The following is a 25658-nucleotide window of genomic DNA, read 5'->3' on the forward strand; positions in this document are numbered from 1 at the left end:
GCCATATATATCTCGTTCTAGATAGCGCTTCCATCAACACGTTGTTACGCCAGTCCAGCATTCGGCAGCAGTGTTAGCATGAAGGTGCCTGAGTGTGTCGGGGTGGACCCATCAAGGCCACACACGGGAATGTCTCATGTGACAAGTTCCTATTCATGTTCATTTTCTGTTCACAAATCATACTGCGAGTAACTATGAATGAGAACTATACTAGTCTCTGTGAATCCCTGCAAAGGGCTTTTCATATATTCAGACTACGACTCGACTTAAACTTTCAATAGCGTTTACGCAAAAGGGGTTAATTTCTACTTTGTTCGTATTGACCGAAAGTTCGGGACTGTTTACAATTAACTACAGCTAATCTAGGTTCAAGCAAAGATGACCGAAACCGAGCACAACAGAACCGTCAAGATTTGTCCATCAAGGTTTTCCATCAAGGTTTGTCCATCAAGGTCTGTCCATAATGGTCTGTCCATGAAGGTCTGTCCTTTAAGGTCTGTCCATCAAGGTTTTCCATCAATATCTGTCCATCAGGTCTGTCCATCAAGGTCTGTCCATCGAGGTTTTCCATCAATATCTGTCCATCAAGGTCTGTCCATCAGGGCAGCCCATCAGGTCTGTCAATCAGGTCTGTCCAGCAATGTCTGTCCTTTAAGGTCTGTCCATCAGGTCTGTCGATCAGGTCTGTCCAGCAATGTCTGTCCTTTAAGGTCTGTCCATCAATGTTTACCATCAATATCTGTCCATCAAGGTCTGTCCATCAGGGCAGTCAATCAGGTCTGTCCATCAGGTCTGTCCATCAAGGTCTGTCCATCAAGGGCTGTCCCTGAGGTCTGTCCTTTAAGTTCTGTCTATCAGGTCTGTCTATCAGGTCTGTCCATCAGGTCTGTCCATCAAGGTCTGTCCATCCAGGTTTTCCATCAATATCTGTCCATCAAGGTCTGTCCATCCAGGTTTTCCATCAATATCTGTCCATCAAGGTCTGTCCATCAGGGCAGTCCATCAGGTCTGTCAATCAGGTCTGTCCAGCAATGTCTGTCCTTTAAGGTCTGTCCATCAGGTCTGTCGATCAGGTCTGTCCAGCAATGTCTGTCCTTTAAGGTCTGTCCATCAAGGTTTTCCATCAATATCTGTCCATCAAGGTCTGTCCATCAGGGCAGTCCATCAGGTCTGTCAATCAGGTCTGTCCAGCAATGTCTCTCCTTTAAGGTCTGTCCATCAGGTCTGTCAATCAGGTCTGTCAATCAGGTCTGTCCAGCAATGTCTGTCCAGCAATGTCTGTCCTTTAAGGTCTGTCCATCAAGGTTTTCCATCAATATCTGTCCATCAAGGTCTGTCCATCAGGGCAGTCAATCAGTTCTGTCCATCAGGTCTGTCCATCAAGGGCTGTCCATCAAGGGCTGTCCATGAGGTCTGTCCTTTAAGTTCTGTCCATCAGGTCTGTCCATCAAGGTCTGTCCATCAAGGGCTGCCCATGAGGTCTGTCCTTTAAGTTCTGTCCATCAGGTCTGTCCATCAAGGTCTGTCCATCAGGTATGTCCGTCAATGTCTGTCCATCAAGGTCTGTCCATCAAGGTCTGTCCATCAGGTTTTTCATCAAGGTCTGTCCATCAGGTCTGTCCATCAAAGTCTGTTTAATCAGGCCTGTTCATCAAGGTCTGTTCATCAGGTCTGTCCATCAGGACTGTCAATCAGGTCTGTCCATCAATGTCTGTCCTTTAAGGTATGTCCGTCAAGGTCAGTCCATCAAGGTTTTCCATCAATATCTGTCCATCAAGGTCTGTCCATCAGGTCTGTCCATCAAGGTCTGTCCATCAAGGGCTGGCCATGAGGTCTGTCCTTTAAGTTCTGTCTATCAGGTCTGTCCATCAGGTCTGTCCATCAGGTCTGTCCATCAAGGTCTGTCCATCAAGTCTGTTCATCAGGTCTGTCCATCAGGTCTGTCCATCAGGTCTGTTCATCAGGTCTGTCCATCAGGTCTGTTCATCAGGTCTGTTCATCAGGTCTGTTCATCAGGTCTGTCCATCAGGTCTGTTCATCAGGTCTGTCCATCAGGTCCATCAGGTCTGTTCATCAGGTCTGTTCATCAGGTCTGTCCATCAGGTCTGTCCATCAGGTTTGTCCATCAGGTCTGTTCATCAGGTCTGTCCATCAAGTCTGTTCATCAGGTCTGTCCATCAGGTCTGTCCATCAGGTCTGTTCATCAGGTCTGTTCATCAGGTCTGTCCATCAGGTCTGTCCATCAGGTTTGTCCATCAGGTCTGTTCATCAGGTCTGTCCATCAGGTCCATCAGGTCTGTCCATCAGGTCTGTCCATCAGGTCTGTCCATCAGGTCTGTCCATCAGGTCTGTTCATCAGGTCTGTTCATCAGGTCTGTCCATCAAGGGCTGTCATCGTTTTTCCCCAAATTGACAAGAAGGCATTTGTACGTACGGTTGCCTGACTAAGAAAACAGCCTGCCCGTAAGATGGTGGCGTGAAAATAATTATGTTTTGCCATTACTACGCTCTAACCCACTTTCCTCACGCCCTGTCAGTTGTATTCCAGCCTCAGTGACCCTGTAAGTACTATGCGTCATGACTCACTGACGTTTTGAATTCGGCTCATATACAGATGATTATAGGCGGTGAATCACACAGGTTGAATCTGTGCCCGGTGCCGCGTTAGAGCGGGGTGGCATATGCCTGAAACTGTACATCAGTGTATATAATGTTTTTAAACTGTTGAGATTAGCCTTCGCATTTAAACCCAAACTTAAGCCCAAAACGAGCACCAACTCCGCCGCAAAGACCCGCCCGTGTTGACTGAAGTACAGATCAGATGGTAACAATGTGTCCTGCCCTGAGAACCAATTACGTTTTATGTTCACAAAACTTTGAAGTAAGAAATGGTTGCAATGTTGCATGTTTATATTTCTTTAACACTGTTAAATGTGCTCAAATACGCCTAATTAGTCGGGGATAAAATAGTCTGTCCATATTCTTTTCGGCAATTTTTCTTTTTTATTCATGTAATTGTTTCCAGTGCCTCGGTCGTATTCAGGATTGATACATATAATGGTGTTGATTCTGATGGGTCAGTTCACCAATGGCAGTAATGTAACCCTTAGGGGTATCGACACTCTGCAGTTTCCGCTGAACTAACTCCTCGTCTCTTAGGTGTGAGCCCTACATCGTTATACTTTACCCACAAACTAAGCCTTGCCCTTTAATACCCAATCATATACGGATCCGTGCGACGCTACATATTCTTCTATAGTAGCAACAGGGAAACTCCCATAAATATCATTAAGAAACCCAGTAAAACACTCTATAGCCTAACGTCATGGTCTGACCTAACGGACCGCCTCCGTGGTCTAGTGGTAGAGCGTCCACCCGGAGAGCGGTAGGTCCGGGGTTCGATCCCCGACCGCGTCATACCAAAAGACGTTCAAAGCTGGTACTTGTTGTTACCCTGTCTGGCGCTCGGCATTATGGGGCTAAAACAAGGACTGGTCGGCTCGGTGTCAGTATACTGTGTCTGAGTGGGGTATTCATGTTAAACTGCGGTATGGTATCTCAGTGAGCTAGCACTATAAATCGGCATCAGTCGGGACTAGTACAAGCAGCCACACACACACACGTACATGCACGTCGCTATATAAGTGCAATAATCTTGGAGGCGACTTTAAACCCCATTTCACCTCACCTCACCTGACCTAACGCCGAACTGGAAAAGTGCCAATGTTAATAAAGACCCGTGCTTAAAGTAACATATCTAATATTATTACGTGTGTACTTTATGTGAAATGGTCATGTCAGGATTGTTTTGTGACGGGAGATCGAGCCATGTTGCTGGTTACATTTGGGATACGCGGCCTTAACACGAGGACAAAGACTTACCGCGGGAGTGTGTGTTGAGAGGGGGATGAGACAAGGAGTAGCTACATCACGCCCAGTATTCAGACGCAGTCGCCGTGACGAGCGGGTGAAGCCAAGGGTGAGCAGATCTCGACTGACAGGACTTGTAGGTGTCTTAAAATAGTATCTGAACGTAGTGAAGCATTCCTGGGTACATGTTAGTGAATTTCCGCAATACCTTGACATTAGGCAGTGCGGAGGGGTTTTGTGATGGCGACGTGCAGATGTCATCGTCACCTGACTGATTGGGTCAACCGTCACTTTATAATACTGTTTTGCGTATATCTACTTCTTGGTCTGTCAGTCGCAATCACGGACCTCTTTCCTCACATACACACCAACACAAATACACACTTACATACACACAACACACATACACACAACACACACACGCACACACGCACCAAACTCACATACACACATCACATACTCATACACACACAGCACATTCACACACACACACACAAGTACACACACATACACCAGTCACACACACACATACACACATGCATAATGCGTGCAGCGTGAAGTGTCCAAGAGGTTAATCACGCCCCCGTGTTAAGTACCCCAACACACACTCCTACCAAGTGTTGTGTACAGGGTATGTATGTGTACGTAGCCTACTTCATGCTGTGCAATGCATATATACATAATCACCTCCGCTGTAGCAGTTGCACGTCCTTCACACATATGTGTGTGTATATATATATATACATGAGAGAGGAGATAAGGGCACAGAGAGAGACACAGGGAGAGAGTGCAAAAAGAGAGGACGAGAGAGGAAGCTAGAAATAGAGAGAGGGAGAGGGAGAGAGACACAGAGAGAGAGAGAGAGGGGTGTGTGTGTGTGTGTGTGGGGGGGGGGGGGGGGGGGGGGCAGGGTCAACTATTTCAGAGAAGGCATAAACTTGTTATTTTACAGGAGAAGCCCAAGGCTCTATTTATTATGTAGTTTCGCGCTGATACTACATGCCATAACATGAAAAGAAGAGTGTTAATCACGCAGGCTGATAGTTCAGGCATACAATGTATTTTTTCGAGTATAATACCAGGTTAATTCACCCGAACGGTATATAGAGGTTATCACGCGAGTGTGTTTGGGGATGGTAAATATCCTGTATTAGGAATAAAAACACCGGGATAACCTCTTTATCATATAATGTCATTCTTTAATTCTGTGCTTGAAAATAGCCGCCCTCTCTCACTTCCTGGAATGCGCGCATTAATATTTATCACGTCACAGGCTAAGTGATGTGTCAGTCGGACAGTGACAGTAGCCAATATAGCTCCAACTAAAATCTGTTTCTTATACAGTGGCGAAGAAACATATACGCAAAACAACAATAATTGTTTTTACTTGCATTTCGCGGCAATCCATCGGTCTGTCCGCTAGAGTAACTGCCCTTTGGCAAAGAGGAGCTACTCTAACCCTAGTCTTTGAGACGTCACGGTCACGTTCACGTGACAAGGGCGACGCCATGTTGTTTGTAAACACTGAAAGTAGTCCCTACTGGACCTTTGATATTTGCATCCCTATCCGCATATGACCCCAACGGATATCGTTTTTTATCCGTTGGCTTTATCCTGCCGAGAAACCTACCCATTATTTGATATATATATATATATATATATATATATATATATATATATATATATATATATATATATATATTCGGATAAACATAGTACTTCTTCTCTAAATGCACAATAAACATTGATCCGACTCAATCCTGTAGTTTATCAAAGGATCATGGCAGATACGATTCTTTAATGATGGGCATCTGTGAGCCGGCCACAAGACTGTGTTTCTCAGCAATTGACGTTTAACGCTACTGCCGGCCCCACACCGACACCTGGTTAGAGGGATCACGCATCACTGTGTGTGGTTGGCAATGCAATCCTAGGCCGTGTTCCACAAAGTTATCTTAGTGCTAAGTTGGCCGTAACTCCTATACTTTATCATAGGCTTACGATCAATTAACAGTAAGATCGCTTTGTGGAACAGGGCCCTGGGTGCCGTTGTAAAAAGCGATCTTAGCGCTAAGGTGATCGTAGCTCCAGATCGTAGTACCAAAGCATTCCATAATCCCGAGCTAAAGTTAAAGTTCTTCATTAACCTGTTCCCCAGCTCAGAATCCTATCACATGACTGTATGTCTTAGTTACAGTAAAGTCATGACATCCGCAAAGTCTTATCTTAGTCCGTTGATGATATTTATTTAGTTTGAACATACTCATTGGTTTATTTCATGACATTTGCAAATCATATCACAGCAAGCACATTCGTCAACATAGGCACGACAACATGTACATCTGATCTTATACATTGGTGACGAGCGACCATGGCCTGGACGTCGATGAATACTCGTAGGTGGCTTTGAACAGCTTTTACAACATTGGTACACATCATATATATACTGTGAACTCTATATCTAGACTGCCACCTCCTCTGTATGTTAAATGAAACATCGATGTGCACGACTTTAATATACATTTCGAGATAAGAGTATTAGGGAAATATAAAAATGTCTACACAACACTTTTTTGGAGGGTACTGAGGCGGAAACAACATTCCATCTATGAATGCGGCCTGAGCTATTTGACACGCTGAAAGTGATGCGCTGAATCTTGTGTTCGTGGCCATGCTCGACTTCAAGCCCTGATAGGCCTGTATTCAGAGAAAATTAACAACAGATGAATAATCTAAATTTAGATTCACAAGTCACGATGTTGTAATTGTTGACCTCGGAGCAACTGATGCAATGTATATTTCAGCCTACCCAATTACATCAAGACGTGGTCGTTGTGTTAGGAAAACAAATTAATAATAATACTAATTATTATCATTATTATTGTATATTGTACATTTATTGTATATGTATATATTTGTGTATATAATAATAATAAAATACAAGCGAAGTGCCATCTCAAGTGGGCCCGGACTGAAGGAGAGGCTATCTGAACGACCACTGCATTGAGTTTATGTGCAGTGTGTTGAGAAGATCAGCAATCCTGCAGAGTCCTTCACTTGGATGAAGTCGTCTGGCCTGAAAAGTGAAACAGAAGGCTTTCTGTTTGCTGCTCAGGACCAGACACTTCCCACTCGAAACCGTCAATTTGTGATTTTGCATCAAAATGTAAATATGAAATGTAGATTATTTAATGAATTTAATGAGACTGTCCAACACATTGTCAGTGGATACCCAGCGTTGGCCCCATTACAGTATTTTAAGCGACATGATGGTGTAGCTCGATCATTTTATTACCGTCTTCGTCATGCTTGTGGTTTTGACACAGAGGGCCACCCATGTACGACCCGGAATATATAGATGGCGTTATGGAAATGATAAATACAAAATCATTTGGAATAGGCCTGTATACAGCCTCGGACGTATCCAGGGCAACAAACCTGATCTTGTCCTTTTGGATAAATCCAATGAAATCATTTATATTATTGAATTTTCTGTCCCCTTTGACACCAATGTGATTGGACAAGATTCAGGAAAAACACAGCAAATGTGCGGACCTCGCTTTCGAATTGTCACGCTTGCATCCCAAGTACCAAATTGTCCGGCTCCCCACTGTTCTCGGTGCCTTAGGTTTGGTACCTCCCAATCTGTTGACTGATATTAAGAGAGTACCCGGGTTTGCTTCCAGGAATACAGCCCTTCTGGCAATCTAGGTAATGCAGAAGGCTGCAGTGTTGGGGAGTCTTCACATTCTCCGAAAGGTTCTGGGTGGGTTTGACTATGCAGCGCTTCCTGGGAGAAGTCCCATTCGCTGTCTGGGCTGCATGTAGAGGGGACAAGGGTCCTGAGCTGAAGATGAGCCTAACTAGCCTGAGTGTGCCAGGATCACCCAAACCCTCTTTGCTGTATTTATTATTTTAATTTGTAAATAATAATAACAGGCTATTTATATTGCGCATATTTCCACACCACTGAGAAGCATGCTTAAAGCGCTATTATTTCCCCGATTATGGATCAGTGTGCACTCAAGAATCATTCTCAGCTCCCAGGGGAGTATACAACCCAAGCTTCCTGTTAGGCGTCAGAAGGTTAACAACCACATCCTACCGGGTACCCCTTCACTGCTGGGTGAATAGAGGCACATTTCGACAAAAAGTCACTTGCCCGAGGAGACGCCGCATGTGTTACATGTGTGTGGGGCATGACCGAAACCCTAGAAACCTTTTTTTATAATAATCCTAATGCTATATGGTATGTATTAATCTCCTGTGTACAATACACTTTGGTCAGAATAGACCCTGGTATCTTGATGTTGTTTAATTATGTGGTGGGTCAAACGAAAGTCGAAGTATATCATATAAGTACGTTTTGTACAACAAGCAGAAGTAATAGGCGTGAGAGAGAAAGGGAGCGGACACACGGATTTGGGAACAACATGTTTTGAAGGACAATACTATGGTCAGTTAAGCCTCAGTGTGTCGCGGAAGTCAGGTCTATCACTACCAAATGTAGCACTGATTGGTACAAAACAGCTGATGATCAGCTCTAGTCACTAGTATGGATTTTGTGGACCTTTTCTGCCATAAATCTCTACAGGGAGACAAGTGTGGGGTACCGTGACCCTATTCTGACCCAAAATCCGAACAGTAAGGCATGTAAATGGGCATTCAAGACGTATTCTGCCCCGGGATCGCAAATAGTTTGACAAAAGTAACACCAGTGTAGACAGAATAGCTACAAGAAAGCAGAACTGACGTAGATCATCTGTGTAGCTGGAGAGGAAAGGGAACAAACAACAAAGCTGAAGAAAAAATGAAAATAAAGACGGTTTGTTGTGAATACATCTGTGAAAGGCAAATATTGGGTGTGGTGATATTTGGGGCGTTGTCGTGAAAGAAGGCGGGAACAAACATAGAATCATGAAAGCGGGAATGATGGTGACGAGATCATGAACCAGAACGACGTGTTGGAGGTCGGAGGCTGAGGGTCACAATGAACCAGCGTTTACATACATGTTATATCTTCAGTGAAAACAGAACCTGGATTGGGGCAAATAACATCAGTCAACAACTGCATCTATTCCTATTTCAGATTCAAAGGTACATTTTCATTCCACTTATGCATCAAAAGGTCCAATCTTTCAAAATGTGTTTCAAATAATGTCAGCAATCAAGGAGGAAACGTTGTCATGCACTGCTTTCCTGGTGATAGTTCAGATGGCCTGTTTCCTTCCACACTTTGTCTTCACAGGCAGAGCTGCTGAGAAACTATCTCAGATCCTGGGCACAACACATACATGTCCTACACAACCACGACACAACAACGACGTGGTAAGGAGGGGTCTTATTTGTACATGTGTATTGCAGTACTGCGCGAATACGACACACGGGTCAATGTCGGTGGATGTGCGGTCGCACGGGTCTAAGAGATGACGAACAAAGTGCCCCAGTCATTGTCCACGATTTTTTCAATGAGAAATAGTTCACGAACTGTTAAATCCTTGTCCGCGTATACTCACACACACATTCGGCGGAGTGTATGAATTTGTCATAAAGGAATAATAATGTTTAAAGAGCATGTGTGGCATATAGAAAAGTGACCATACCGCACTTATGATGGACATTGGCAACTGACCAAGCGGGTCCTTCAATGACCTGCGTTTGGCTGCTGACTCACACGGGGTACCCTTGATTGTAGGCAATATATATTTAGTGTCTACAGCTGTATACAGTGGCAGTTGATGGCATGTCGTTAATTACATCCACACTACAATTTGCCACCTTCTCTGGTTATAACTCGTCTACGCCGGACACTTCCTAATCCGGATCTCTGTTAATACCGGACAAAATTTACGATCCCGAATTACCTATGTTCATTTATCACCAAGTAAAATCTGTCTGATCCGGATTCCTGACTGATATCTTAGAATTGATGCTTTCAAATCTGGATTAACGGTACACACGTGGCACTCGGACATCTGGTCAGCTCATCAACAAGCAATGTGTTTAGAGCGTACTACAGTTAAGAACGTTCAGACACACGGACCTTGACATAACTCTGCTCTCATGATTGGGTCTGCACTGGGAACGACAGTGTCTGGATTATCGTGAGCTCGCTATATTTGTATTGAGATGCATATTAACCAACAACAAGTTACATCATCTATGCCAACAGTTGCTATAGTAACGCATGAGACACCTTGGTCCAAGGCCGGGCAATCCGCTGTACAGCATCACGTACTGAAAGTGTACCAGGATGAGTGTTCGTGGGAATCAGTTATTCTCCCCGATGAAGATCGGTGGCGTGTCAGCATCATTTAATGTTCTTGCTCATTTGTTTTACAGCAGGATGCATCTGCCTCCTATCGGTGCCACTTTGGGCTTTCTTTGGTAGGTGCCACATGTGGGGCTGGACCCTTTTCGCAAACAAGCGGTGTCATCACGGATTTTCTGTGATCCATTTATAGAATTTTCACCGTTATTTAGCCTTTTATGCCAACTGAAATATTTTTCCTCGGATAATAGAGACTTGTTATTGTGTGGCTTTGGCGTTTTATATTTTTTGCCTTAAGCTGCAGGACGTAAAGATGTAACTAGAGTACTGTTCAAAGCGGCGTTTAAACCATTAAGACTCCATGACCTACCAGCTTAGGGTTAAAGCTCAGTAAGTGTGCTATAGCATTACGGACTTGACAGTTGTAAGCCCGCCTGGGAATCTGTCACTGACATTAATGACATGAGCAATGAATTATCACAAATACAAACAGCTCTGTGACGCGGCATGATACCAACACCATCGCCAGACAATGTGTTCCGCAATCTGCTCGGCGCATGTTCCAGTAATTCACATAACAGCGACATTTTGTTTGTTTGTTTGCTGTTTAACGCCGCACTCAGCAATATTCCAGCTATATGATGGCGGTCTGTAAATAATCGAGTCTGCAACAGACAATCCAGTGATTAATATCATGAGCCTCGATCCACGCAATTGGGATCGATGAAATGCATCAACCAAGTCCGCGAGCCTGACCACCCTATCCCGTTAGTCGCCTCTTTCGACAAGCATATTCGCCTTTTACGGCAATCATGGGTTGCTGAAGACCTATTCTCTACCCCGGATCTACATGGGTCTAAACAGCATCAGTTTAAAACTAGATATCTATCATGAATGGATCGTGCCTTGATTTAATGGTCCTAGCAAACCTACGTATATGAAGTGTATTACGTTTATGAACCTGTATTTCTGGTTCATGAAGACATCATTGTACAACTGCATTGTTCCTACATGTATTATATAGTTACTGGGAACACCACCATGAACAAGGATCGATTGATATGAAGGCAGCATAAATCAAGCAGATTACGAGACCCTGTAAACACTGACCTGGGTTATCACACCATGTGTTGGGGCACTGTGACCTCCGTGCCCAGCTCTGTGCGGTGGGTGGTTCAGAGAACCAACCCGACCCCCCCCCCCCCCTCCACCAGTACTGTACGGTGTGCGGGTCAAAGTGAACACTCCCCAGTACTGTAAGACGTGTGAGATATTTGAAACTATTCCCTACAACAAATAATGTAGCAAGCGAAAACCAATTGCAATTGTGTGTAAGTTTCCTTCTAAACGGTGGCCCATATTACAACGTGGCGTTTATGAGATATAAACATTTTAGCCTGTCTAATCATTGTGTGGAATGTATTCGGTCAGTAAGTGTGTATGCTCGTATCAGGAAGACTTGTGACAGCTATGTCTGTTTGATGACCCCGGTAGCTAGATTACCAGTAGACTGTGGGGACATCATAGCCTGCTTGTCGTCAGGGTGTTCACACGTGGAACAGCTTGAATCGAGATTGATCTACTGCTCTGGCGAGACTCTCTAATTCGAAACACTTAGTATCATCCCTCCAACACTGAGATATTGGGACCCCAGCGCACATGTTTCAGCCATCAGGTATGGGCCTGTATGAGGGGTATTTATTTACAGCTGTACTACGTCAGGGCTTAGCTACATTTTCGTCGGTTGCTGTTGTAATTCAAACACAACTCGCGTTATCGGTCAGAGTGAGTGAGTGTGGGTTAGTGAACGCCGTTCTGAACAGGGCTAAGGTATACCAAGACGTGTCAGTTTGATTTGGGGAAAAAAACCGAAGTGATTGTAGAAGCATTATTAGGCTGAATCTTGGATTCGAACCCACAAACATAGGTTTGTGGCGCGCCAACGTAAAGCATCTCTACACAGCCAACTGAGCCTTATACGACTGGACAATCCTTGCCTCCACATCACCCAGAGGCTAGAACATCCACAACAAGCTACCACTGACATGATACAAGGCCAACGCAGGAAGATAACCAGATACTGGTACACAGCCACACGACTGCAGTTGTAGTGAAAGTAGTTATGCAACTTTCGGTAATATGAGTTACGTGATTCTGTAGAGGGCTACATCTTGATCATAGAAACGCCGATGGCAGGTCCCGCTGTCAACGATTCAGCCAACATGACGGTCCGTGGTATCAAATAATTCTCTCTCTCGGTGAAGGCAGCAGACTGTTTCTGTGGTGTGTACATGATATGTGGTGTGTGCATGACATTGGGTGTATGCATGACATGTGGTGTGTACATGGCATGTGGTGTGTGAATAGGGTGAGTGTAGAACTGGAAGGTAAGGGTGAAATGCCTTGTATTGTCAATAGCACGATTATATTCATTATAGCACGTGAAAATACGATGGTTGTCCCTTAAAGGCATGTTGAAGGAAGGCCCGATGTCACGCAGGTGGCAGATGTGTAGTTTGTTGACAGACGGAATCATATTAATACCGTGTAGTGACATTAATACCACGACAAATACCGAGGCCGACCACCCCGACACATGATAGAGTACCGGGAACCTATTTCCACCTGCCGGGGTTGTCGATGTGTCTCGCTGATGACGGTCTCGTTGTCGTTACGTCAAGCAACATACAATACCGACTACATCCACCTGGACTCTGCCCTTTCATGCAGGGACCATGCAAGCAATCAAGCACAAGAGGGCAATACATTGAGAGCACAATTAAATCAACTCCACAGGGACCGTCATCAGACATGAACGTACACTCACAATGAAGGTGAATCAATTTTCTTTTCAATTTGTTTTATCCAAAACAAAGTGTCCGGTGGTCTTGGAAATGAAACGAAAGTGTTTTTACAGATCTCATCTTGTAGGTAAAGTCAGCTTTTTCTCCCTGTGGCGGGGAAAAAGACATATTTTCTGAAACATTTAATTGCTTGTCCGAACTTATGAATTTGGGAAACGGTGGATCTGCAAACCAAATACTTAACAAATCTCGTTTGTCAGTTTTTACAAGAAACATTCCGAGATATCTCAACAATCCAACTAGACACGCCAATTCTCAAAGCTAGTGCACATGATAGATGGCTTATGCCAGCACCCTGACTGCCACCCTGCATGGGGGGCGTGTCAAATCAATCACCGGGCAGGGGGCGTCGCGCCCTGTGGGTAGCTGTGTCTGTCATGTCAGTTGAATTTGCCGCGCCATTGTTGAATCCTGAGACGAGACGGCTCCTTGATGCTGGCATTGACTTCACTTGCCAGATTTACATAAACCCGACATTTTGAGAAGCTTATTTCCATCACTAGCTATTCGATAATAAGTATAAGTACAAGGGGGGGGGGGGGGGGAGGGATGACCTTCCTAAATGTTGCTGGTTGTTATTGCAAGTATGTTTGCCTGGTCACGTCGAGGTGCGCATATAAAAGTTCAAATTGGTATCAAATTTCATACCGTACTGCAATCATTTTAATATGAAAGGTAATTTATCACTGATAGCAACACTTCATCGGCTTGGTAACAACAAACCCACTTTCATTGACACGGGGGTAAACATGGCTGCTTGAGCATGAGGTTATTATCATAACGTAATAGCGATCGTTTTGACGTACTCAATAAAGACCGCATTATGCAGCCGCGAGTTGGTGCAGCTCGGAATAAGTCTTGTATTCATACATTAAGCCGGGTTGTTACAGGGTGTAACATGAATGAAACACCTTGTTGGTTCAATGCTCAATACCCGACAGTTCACGCAGAGAGATACAGGAGTGGTGGGTGGGTCATTGAGAGCTACCATAGATCATGTACAGTAAACTACGGTTATAACGAACTCAAAGGGACTACTAATTTTAGTTCGTTTTAACCGTAGTTCGTTATAAACATATATACAGCATAACTACAGCAAATAGTCGGGACCAAAAAGTTCGTTATATCCGTCAGTTCGTTATAAGCGTGTTCGTTTTAACCGTAGTTTACTGTAGTTGGACGCCTTCAGGGTGGGTTCACTGTCGCAGATGGGTATTGTAACTTCTAACGCTAGGTCAGCATGAACCTTATTCAAACTTATGAAATACACACGCGAAATCAGAAACAAATAGGCTGAGAATTACGTTCAGCAATCGGGGTACACATTTACACCAGATCTACCAGCAGATAACACATCCCAGCAGGCTGGGAAGACCAACCGCTAGACAACTGAGAGATGGTCACCTGTCAGCATTGTCACCATCTATCAACTTACGAAATGTGAACACACATTACACAGAGGTGTTTATCCTACTGTTATACAGAAATACACGCATGGTACCCGGGGGCAGAAGGCCTTGAGCGGACGTGGATGAACATCGTCGTACACCAATACCTAAATACCTGGGCTTGTCCGTAATGGGCTGGTTCGTCAGACTGTGTTTGTTGTCTAACGCCGCACTCAGAAATATTCCAACAATATGACTATCTGTAAATAATCGAGTCAACAGACAATCCGGTGATTGACAACATGAGCATCGGTCCACGCAATTGGGATACGATGACATGCATCAACCAAGTCAGCGAGCCTGACCATCCGATCCCATTAGGCGCTTCTTACGATAATCATAGTCGCCTTTCACGGCAAGCATATGTTGCTGTAGATAGGGATATATAATCGAAGCCAGGTTTTCAGCACTCCGAGCAAATACTTGAGCAATCGGCTTAACCATCGCCCCTAACACATATATATTCTTTGAATGTAGTATTTGATTGTAACCTTCGACGCATTTTAGAATACCTAAAAAAAGCTTAATCATAAGAAATACAATATGATAATTGAAATACAGTTTGTTGAGAGCGTGTGGTACAAAACAAGGAACCATTCTGAGACAGAGATTGAATTCAAGTCTGCTGATGACGAGATAGTCACGGCATACACTCTGATTGTTTCTTGTTTAAGGCCGCACATGTTCCGGCTTAATCGCAGAGACGTGAACATACCGAATATGGACGAGACAAACCAATGGCTGATGTCATGAGCAAACATACACGTCGAGGTACGATGACACGCAACAATCAAGTCATCGAGGCCACGTTTGTCGTGTCATCCGACAAGCAATATAATGCTGGCGGCCTATTCTAACCCGAGTCTCCAAGTACAGTACAGTTGTCACTGCGACCTCGTCTCTGCGTCTGTGCTGAATGATGAAGTGTCTCGATTTCTGGCTAACTTTACCATTGTCGCAACAGATTGGGGAAACGTATAACAGAAAACGCCCATCTAAGTGTGTGACCTCAAAATAGACGTTAAGCTGAATCAGTAATAAAAACCATTTAAATGTTACCAACACGTAAACACTCTTATGCTAATGTCGCCGTCACGACATTTCCTGGTAATAAGACATGCGATATTCACAAAACCGGAATACCAAGGACATTTAAAGAACAATAAAAGATCGCATTGCTTTACTGTGCTGGAGTCAACACCCACCCCACCCTCCATTGTATACACGCTGACCCCCCACCCCCTCCCCGCCACCGCCTCCTGCCCCGGTCACAACGTCCCTGAACCAGAACTGGTACATTACCTGGGGGGTGTTTGTATCGAGTTACACCCGTTCGTTCAGGTGGAGCATTACTTCTGCACTTGTGTGGTGGTTTGTGATGCAACACGTGACCTCTGGTTCACCTGACCTGAATAATATATTGTGTGACATTCTGTGTGTGTTGGAGGGAGCTCTGTGTGCACTGACTGCAGGAAACCTGGCCTAGAGTCTCATGACAAACATCATATATTTTTGGGCAGTATTTGTAAGCTTTATATTTAAGTATGTACTTGCTTTAATGAACGATGAAGACCATTTTGGTGTCCCGCGCCGTGATATTACCGTAGGGTGTTACCGGAAAATTGTTCACTCGCTCCCTCCCTCCCTCCCTCACTCACTCACTCACTCACACGGTAATGTCTGGCCATGGTGGGGAAGCAGTGTGACAGTGATGGGCGTGTGCCGATCTATACACATGTAGATTTCCCTGTTCTAACATGGTGTCTGTCGACGGGTGGTGGGTATGGCGTATGGCCTTCTGTTGTCCCTGGGTGTTACACTAGATGCATGACAGGGTGGGGTGCGTTCCGTCACGCTTTGATATAACGTGCTTCTTCATGAGTTAATGTTTGAAATTCATACATGTCATGATGGTCACGTGTCAACAGAATAGGTTTCAAACGTAAGTGTTAGGATCCATACATAGGATTCATTTCAGCCGAGCGAATAAGCCCCATATCGAATAAAATATGTGCCCGATTGGGATGGGGTGGGGTGGGGGTGGGGGGTGGTGGGGGTGGGGGGGGGGGGGGGGGGGGAGAGAGAGAGAGGGGGGGGGGGCATTATTTAGGTGATTCTGAGATTAGATTTCTATAAAATTTAACAATATCAAATACTACCATACTACCATAAATAACATACATGTATATCGTTTTAATATTTAATATATTCACTTGAAAACAGTGCACCTGCGCCCATCTAAGTTCTATATGTGTGTACAATGCTGCATATTAGTTATGCGCGTTGATTGACACAAGTAGCCATACATGTATGTGCACCCGATTGTGTAAATGAAAATCGAATGTGATAGACTCGGTGCCTTCTATGGCCAAGTCTAGCTGGTTGGGGTTATCGTACCCCGCCGACGCACAGAGATGGAAAATCTAGATGCAAACACCTAAAAGTGTTATAGACACAATTCAGACACGCAACATTTAGCAAGAAAGACAGACTAAGAACATCTATGAGGGGCGTTCTGAAATAGCGATCCGGCTCAACGATAAGACAGACTTATCTACCGAGGCAAACAAAGGTTTCTCACGGGTAAAATTCCCGCCCCTCCGCCGCGGAGAGGTAAGCCTTGTCGAATATGGCTTCGGATCAGTCTGAAAGAACTCATGTTATCTGTGCCGTCATCAGATACCTTCGTTCCTGCCAGGACGGGTATCTCGTCTGTCCAGTCATCAGATACCCTTGTCCTTGGCTAGACTGGTATCCCGTCTGTCCAGTCATCAGATACCCTTGTCCTTGGCTAGACTGGTATCCCGTCTGTCCAGTCATCAGATACCCTTGTCCTTGGCTAGACTGGTATTCCGTCTGTCCAGTCATCAGATACCCTTGTCCTTGGCTAGACTGGTATCCCGTCTGTCCAGTCATCAGATACCCTTGTCCTTGGCTAGACTGGTATCCCGTCTGTCCAGTCATCAGATACCCTTGTCCTTGGCTAGACTGGTATCCCGTCTGTCCAGTCATCAGATACCCTTGTCCTTGGCTAGACTGGTATCCCGTCTGTCCAGTCATAAGATACCCTTGTCCTTGGCTAGACTGGTATCCCGTCTGTCCAGTCATCAGATACCCTTGTCCTTGGCTAGACTGGTATCCCGTCTGTCCAGTCATCACATATCTTAACATTCACACATACATGTCAGGAACAATTCTCGATCATCCATCATTACCTCTTAAACGATATCAAGGCTCACAAAGAGCAGATATCACACAACACACCCACAACACCACACCAAACAACACACAAAACAATCTACATCCACATCAAAACACCAAACAACACAAGATACCACACTCTACATCCACCCCACCACACCAAGCAACACAAGATACCACACTCTACATCCACCACACCACACCAAGCAACACAAGATACCACACTCTACATCCACCACACCACACCAAGCAACACAAGATACCACACTCTACATCCACCACACCACACCAAGCAACACAAGATACCACACTCTACATCCACCACACCACACCAAGCAACACAAGATACCACACTCTACATCCACCACACCACACCAAACAACACAAGATACCACACTCTACATCCACCACACCACACCAAACAACACAAGATACCACACTCTACATCCACCACACCACACCAAACAACACAAGATACCACACTCTACATCCACCACACCACACCAAACAACACAAGATACCACACTCTACATCCACCACACCACACCAAACAACACAAGATACCACACTCTACATCCACCACACCACACCAAACAACACAAGATACCACACTCTACATCCACCACACCACACCAAACAACACAAGATACCACACTCTACATCCACCACACCACACCAAACAACACAAGATACCACACTCTACATCCACCACACCACACCAAACAACACAAGATACCACACTCTACATCCACCACACCACACCAAACAACACAAGATACCACACTCTACATCCACCACACCACACCAAACAACACAAGATACCACACTCTACATCCACCACACCACACCAAACAACACAAGATACCACACTCTACATCCACCACACCACACCAAGCAACACAAGATAGCACACTCTACATCCACCACACCACACCAAACAACACAAGATACCACACTCTACATCCACCACACCACACCAAACAACACAAGATACCACACTCTACATCCACAACGCTGAACCCCAAGAAACCAAACACAAATCCAAACGCCTGAAGCCCAGATCTTTTTCTGTTTAACCTAGACTTGATAGAGACAACAATTTCCATTACCGACATGTAAGTACTGTGGAGTGAGAATTAACTGTTTAAGTTAAGCTAAGAGCAACTGCTACCAGCTTTAATGCGACATATATGTCTCCATGTGTAGTGTGATACCTAAATACACTTTTATGTGAAACTGTTGCCCGTGAAGTGGCCCTCCCGCTGCTAGATTACATATCAAGGTAGACTGTAGTCTACACAAGTAGGACGCCACTCGGAGCTCTGCCACTGAAGCAGTGGAGTGAATGAAACCTACAGTAAACAGTTGGCAGTGTGTGATATATGAACGGTATCTATATGTTTGGATATGCCAGTATGTGATATATAGATAATATCTACATGTTTGGATATGCCAGTATGTGATATATAGATAATATCTACATGTTTGGATATGCCAGTATGTGATATATAGATAATATCTACATGTTTGGATATGCCAGTATGTGATATATAAATAATATCTACATGCACAATATCTACGTTTAGATATGCCAGTATGTGATATATAAATAATATCTACATGCACAATATCTACACGTTTGGATATGCCAGTATGTGATATATGATTAGTATCTACATGTTTGGATATGCCAGTATACGTCATAATAAATGCCCGCTCTGGTATGGATATGCCAGTCTGTGACATACAAATGTATACGTGATACGAACCCGTGTTCCGTGTTTTCCAGTATGTTTCTACCTCAATGCCCTGATATGCACCTGCTATGTCCATGACATGAACCACCGGCCGTGTAGAGGATGGGACAGGCCTACATACTAACAGCCAGCACAAGGGTTTCAGAATGTCTGCTGTTGGTCTGAAGCCATGTTCATGCTAGTCCTGTTCAGGAGTTGCCTGTTTGCGTTTCAGGACTTCGCCCTCAAAGTAGAGTGCTGCTGTGAGGGTGGTATTATAACGGAAACCTCTATGTAAAAACTTGAAACAATTTGGTTCGTGTGGCACAAATCGACAATTGAAAATGGAGTAATACGGCAACACGCAAAGCCATGTCAGGTGTAATGTAAATATAACTATTCTATAGACTGTATCAACACTAAGGTCAGATAAGTAACTATGTCACTACCCTCTGGGTTCTGTTGTGCGTCGTCCAAGTGAGACTCCAGTATGTGTAACAAATGCATTGATCCCGAATGAATTGGTGACTGAGATTGCATGCAAAAGGTACACGGCCTAGTGTTGTAGAACCAATCGTTAAGCATTGATATACGACGCCTCCGTGGACAATATGCCAGTGAAACGATCTATCTTGCAGTGCTAGCACTTCCGTATATGTGTGTCAAGGCGATATTTCGTCAAACATGATTTCTTGAACGGGGTTCGGGAAAAGACCATCCTCCTGGCCAAAACACAAGACAACTGGTCTCCGGAGTTACACAATTACGTGAATAAAAAAATATAAAAATATTAATTTTACTTTTTACATATTTAAGAACTCATTTTTCTATCCATCTGTCTAAAACGTCGGTCAACCTATGCATACTTGTGAACTGCTCGGACCCTTTGATTTTAGGGCTTACACTCTAGCACAATAATTCAGTGGTCAAACCCTCTGAACAGAGGTCTTCCAATCCAGTAACATAGATTAGTGGCCAAAGCCTCGGAACTGAGGTTTTACAACCAGCCAACACATACCACCGGTAAGACCTCTTAATTGAGGTCTCACAGCACAAAATAAGACAGTGGTGAGACCTTCTGACCTATGGCCTTACAACGTCATGCCTGTTAACGAATCTTGAAGCAAGGTCGTCATGTCAATTCACATGCCAAGCTGTGTTGTATGTCATCGTTCAGCCAAGCATGGCAACGTGAGCTACCCTGGAGATAGAGCATGTGCAATACACTGACTGTGTAGTGTGACCAGTGACTCTATCTACCACAGACTTAGCTCCAGCTGGGTCGACAGTCTGGGATTCAGGCATAAGGCTGGTGTGTTAAAGGACTAACTTTGTTAAAACATACTTTGTTTGTCTGCTAACTTATATATTATTTAATACCCCAATCATGACTCTTGTGTTTACCCCAATTTCTCAAATATTATAGAAGTTTTGGAAAATATTATATATTCACAAAACAAAGACTTTAAAATAATTTGTCACTGAAACAATCAGTCCCTGGACATGTAACAGGCCCTGAAACAACATTTGATTAGGGTACAAAACATATGTTTGCCATGTCTCCTTTTTTTAAAACAAAATGTATGTTAACATTGACTGGCACATTTCTGTCTCACTAACTAAAGCCCAGAGCCGGTACAGATCAAAACGTCTCCATCAATCGTGCGGCATAATTATTTCCGTTTGTTTTACTGTTTCGCAATAACATCGCGGAAATTAATATAACCGATACATAATGATAAAACGTAAAAATATAAGTGTGTATTTATTAACATTGATTTCTTTAACAAAACTGTTCATGTTTAATGCTCCGTGATGTCAGAGCGTGTAAATGCTACCAAATCTATAATGGCCACGCATCACAGCGCCTGGAGTCAAACCCACAATTTAGTGATCCCTTTTACCGTGTGCTGCCATGATTCCTGAGACCATTCAGCATACAACAAGTAAATGTACCGAGCATGAACACCGCTATGTCGGATTACAGGGAATTGAAGTGCCTTGGTATTAGAGAGTCACAGTAATCCACGACAAGGTGCATTATGGGTAAGAAGGGGAAATAACTCCATTGCCTTCTAAATCAAGAAAGTAAAAGCGACAACACCATTTCTATAATTCTACGAAATCATTGATAAAATCAGAGTCCGTTGTGCTCTTCCGGTGGTATCATAAACATGTGTTCATTAATGACTATCAATTAGTGTTCGGGAAAAGGTGAGCGTATCCTGCCCAAACGGTGAGCCCCGACACAAACACATGAAAAGGCAAGGCAAGTATTCACCTGAAGAGACACGGGAACACGTGGTACAAGTCAAGTTAGCGATTTGAATTGGACATAATTTTGACCACTGACGTGCCTGATTTGGAGATGCCGTTCACATGTCTACCATAAAGCATATTTACTGAGGCCTTGAATTTGTAACCCCCATCAAACGTATGACGCTCTTTGAAGTCTGGGTAGAAAGAGCATGCTCGAATGTACCTCAAAGTTGTGAAATGTAAGCACCAAAGGCTGGAGCTGCAGGAATAACCCAACATGAAGGGAAAGTTGACTATTGGAAAGTTAAAGTCATCCCTCTTGTCATACAGTCTTGTGGAGAGTGTTTGGTCACTCTGAATCTTTATGCATAGATCTCAATATGAAACAGAGGGGGCGGTCTCACTGTTCTCTTTATTTCTAGTTCATGATCAGGTGGGGTGGGGCCGGGGTGGTGGTGGTGGTGGTGGTGGGGGTGGGGGTGCGGGTGGGGCCGGGGTGGGGGTGGGTAAGTACTTTGTTCTGTTCGGACTTAACGGATCACGCACCTGCTCCCTCAAGATGGTGTCATGAATAAAGCTAAGCGGATAAAATTACTTTCTATTCTAAATATAATTACTCTTTAGTAGCTTCAAAATGAACAAAACAATTCCGTAATTGTACACAGGAAATAAAAATGAATAATATAAGCAATACATTCTATTGAAAACACAAATTTCGTAATCGTCTCAACGTGAAATCTCGTCAGATCAGAACAATTTGTTCTAATTGTATCGGTTGATCACGAGAGAACGCCAGATTGTCTGAAGTGTGTACGGCTGGTTAGCTGTGTATAGAACATAGCTTGCAGTGATTCTAGAGGAGATTAAGTTTGATTGTGTTTGGCGTACTGTACTTGTTCAAAGCCTTGTCAAGATTGAGAGAGTGAAATGTTTACCGTATTTCGTCACGTGTGTGTATCGTGGACTATGGAGATGGTGGATTCGACAGGGTGAGTGCGGTATTCATAAATGGGAGACGGATCAATACAAATCGATTTTGTAGACAATCGATCAGCAATCCCAGTGCGTTAACATAGCAGAGACAATAGGCCTTGATTTATAGTGTTACAGTTAAACGCTCCAAGTGTAACATATAGACAGCATGGATCACATATGTATGTGTGCTCGCTATCACATATAGACAGTATGTATCACATATGTATGTGTGCTCGCTATCACATATAGACAGTATGTATCACATATGTATGTGTGCTCGCTATCACATATAGACAGCATGGATCACATATGTATGTGTGCTCGCTGTCACATATAGACAGTATGAATCACATATGTATATGTGCTCGCTATCACATATAGACAGCATGGATCACATATGTATGTGTGCTCGCTATCACATATAGACAGTGTGAATCACATATGTATGTGTGCTCGCTATCACATATAGACAGTATGGATCACATGTAGACAAATGGATCACATATGTATGTGTGCTCGCTATCACATATAGACAGTATGAATCACATATGTATGTGTGCTTGCTATCACATATAGACAGCATGGATCACATATGTATGTGTGCTCGCTATCACATATAGACAGTATGAATCACATATGTATGTGTGCTCGCTATCACATATAGACAGTATGGATCACATATGTATGTGTGCTCGCTATCACATATAGACAGTATGGATCACATGTGTGTGTGTGCTCGCTATCACATATAGACAGCATGGATCACATATGTATGTGTGCTCGCTATCACATATAGACAGCATGTATCACATATGTGTGTGCGCTCGCTATCACATATAGACAGTATGGATCATATGTATGTGTGCTCGCTATCACATATAGACAGTATGGATCACATATAAACAAATGGATCACATATGTATGTGTGCTCGCTATCACATATAGACAGCATGTATCACATATGTGTGTGCGCTCGCTATCACATATAGACAGTATGGATCATATGTATGTGTGCTCGCTATCACATATAGACAGTATGGATCACATATAGACAAATGGATCACATATGTATGTGTGCTCGCTATCACATATAGACAAATGGATCACATATAGACAAATGGATCACATATGTATGTGTGCTCGCTATCACATATAGACAGTATGGATCACGTATAGACAAATGGATCACATATGTGACGTGAGAAAGCTCAAGGGAAACATACCCCAGGAGTAGGGGAAAGCACAGAGCACCTGTTCTCAGGTAGGACTACCTCAGCTGACAAGGGCCGACAGTAGGCACGCGTGTGGTTAACAGATTTCGTGAAATGATACGTGATGAGTTTTCTTGTTTTCTACATAAAATGAAAAAAACCCATTACGGTCACACCCGAAATGATTTGTTGATGCTTTTAGTGTTTGGGGAACAAGGTATACAACAGTTCTCAACTAGTAGAAGATGTGTTATCATCATAATCATCATCATATTCGATGAAGCCATGTACATTCTCATCATTAACGACGGGGACGTGATGTTCCGTCATTTGTAACACTGCTCCCTACCGTCGCACAAGAAACAACGATTATATACCAAGTTAGATGTATAGATAACGATCGCTAAAATCGGAAACTTAATGCATAGCCGCCATGTTCTTTACATTATTCAGAATTATTAACCACACCGTTGATGCATATATCCATGAAATATACATGCTAAGTACATGATGCACATCACTGGGGCTTGTAACGCAAATATTAGCAGCAAGACATATGATCAATATCGGTGTCAGCACAATATGAAGGAATACCATGACCCTGGAAGTAGACATATATTTTGCTACTAATATTTGCGTTACAAGCTCCTGTGAAATACACATGACATATACACTGAAATATACATGGCATATACACTGAAATACACATGACGACATACACTGAAATATACATGACATATACACTGAAATATACATGGCATATACACCGAAATATACATGGCATATACACTGAAATATACATGACATATACACTGAAATATACATGACATATACACTGAAATATACATGACATATACACTGAAATATACATGACATATACACTGAAATATACATGACATGTACACTGAAATATACATGACATATACACTGAAATATACATGACATATACACTGAAATATACATGACATGTACACTGAAATATACATGACATGTACACTGAAATATACATGACATATACACTGAAATATACATGACATATACACTGAAATATACATGACAACACACATCATGACTACTTACCCTGCCGGCCGATGTTTTAGCCATGGTGTTGGTGTAACTAGATTATTCCATAAATGTCACAGCTTATTACAGTGCCACAATAACATCTGTCAACAGACAGGTATGCCGTTGGAAGTGTGCCGCCAGGTAAATCTCCAGGTGAAATCGACAAGCTACCAGTGCCTAGATGTTGTCCGTGTGACTCGACAGCTCGGTCCTACCACCCTCTTATTACTGCATACCACGACTACACAGATTATCTCCGGCTCAGAATAATCCGCTTGACTGGTCTCGTTCTCTACATGTTGCTCTGTTGTATTTGTTTTGCACTCTCATTTATGCAAGACCGCATCCGAATACCATAAGGTGAAATATGTCTAGCGTGTTTACCTGTTCGATAAGGTCGGAGTATCCTACAGATAGTTGTCACGCTCAGGGAGTTATTAAGTTATGAATAATCCTCCCATCCTGCATGTGAAAGCAGGACAAGACGTAGGTAGGTATTTATACTAAGTTCTCATTAGAACATTCTGTTGAACACACACCATACGTGTCTCCAGTGCAAATAGACATGTTCGTATCAAGCACAACACTGGTAATCCAAGCCTCGTCTTTCACAGACTTGCAATGAGACGGGTGGGCTCCGACAATACGGGTGTAGGGTACAGTAGCGACGGTAGAGTAGGGGTTAACGCTAAGCAAGACTGGAGACCAGTTCGTCCCAACTACCCCGCTATTACACCCTTGGTGTGACGATATAGAGA

At 43.5% G+C, this 25658-nt stretch overlaps 1 protein-coding gene across 5 annotated transcripts in view; it reads right to left on the minus strand.

Annotated features, from left to right (window-relative positions):
* LOC124149970 (myosin-VIIa-like) overlaps window positions 1–25635 on the minus strand; it is a 72724-nt gene extending 47089 nt beyond the window's left edge. For all 5 annotated transcript variants that reach the window (XR_007219564.1, XR_007219563.1, XM_048390537.1 and 2 more), the window contains exon 1: window positions 24916–25635. Coding sequence is in view for 3 of the 5 variants with exons in the window: in XM_048390537.1 (XP_048246494.1) it covers window positions 24916–24939 (24 nt within the window). In the remaining 2 variants the exon portion in view is untranslated. The remainder of the gene's footprint in view (window positions 1–24915) is intronic.
* Between the last annotated feature and the right edge of the window lie 23 nt (window positions 25636–25658).

Source organism: Haliotis rufescens, unplaced genomic scaffold (assembly GCF_023055435.1).
Source record: "Haliotis rufescens isolate VD_foot unplaced genomic scaffold, xgHalRufe1.0.p SCAF_9, whole genome shotgun sequence".
NCBI classification, from domain to species: Eukaryota; Metazoa; Mollusca; class Gastropoda; order Lepetellida; family Haliotidae; genus Haliotis; species Haliotis rufescens.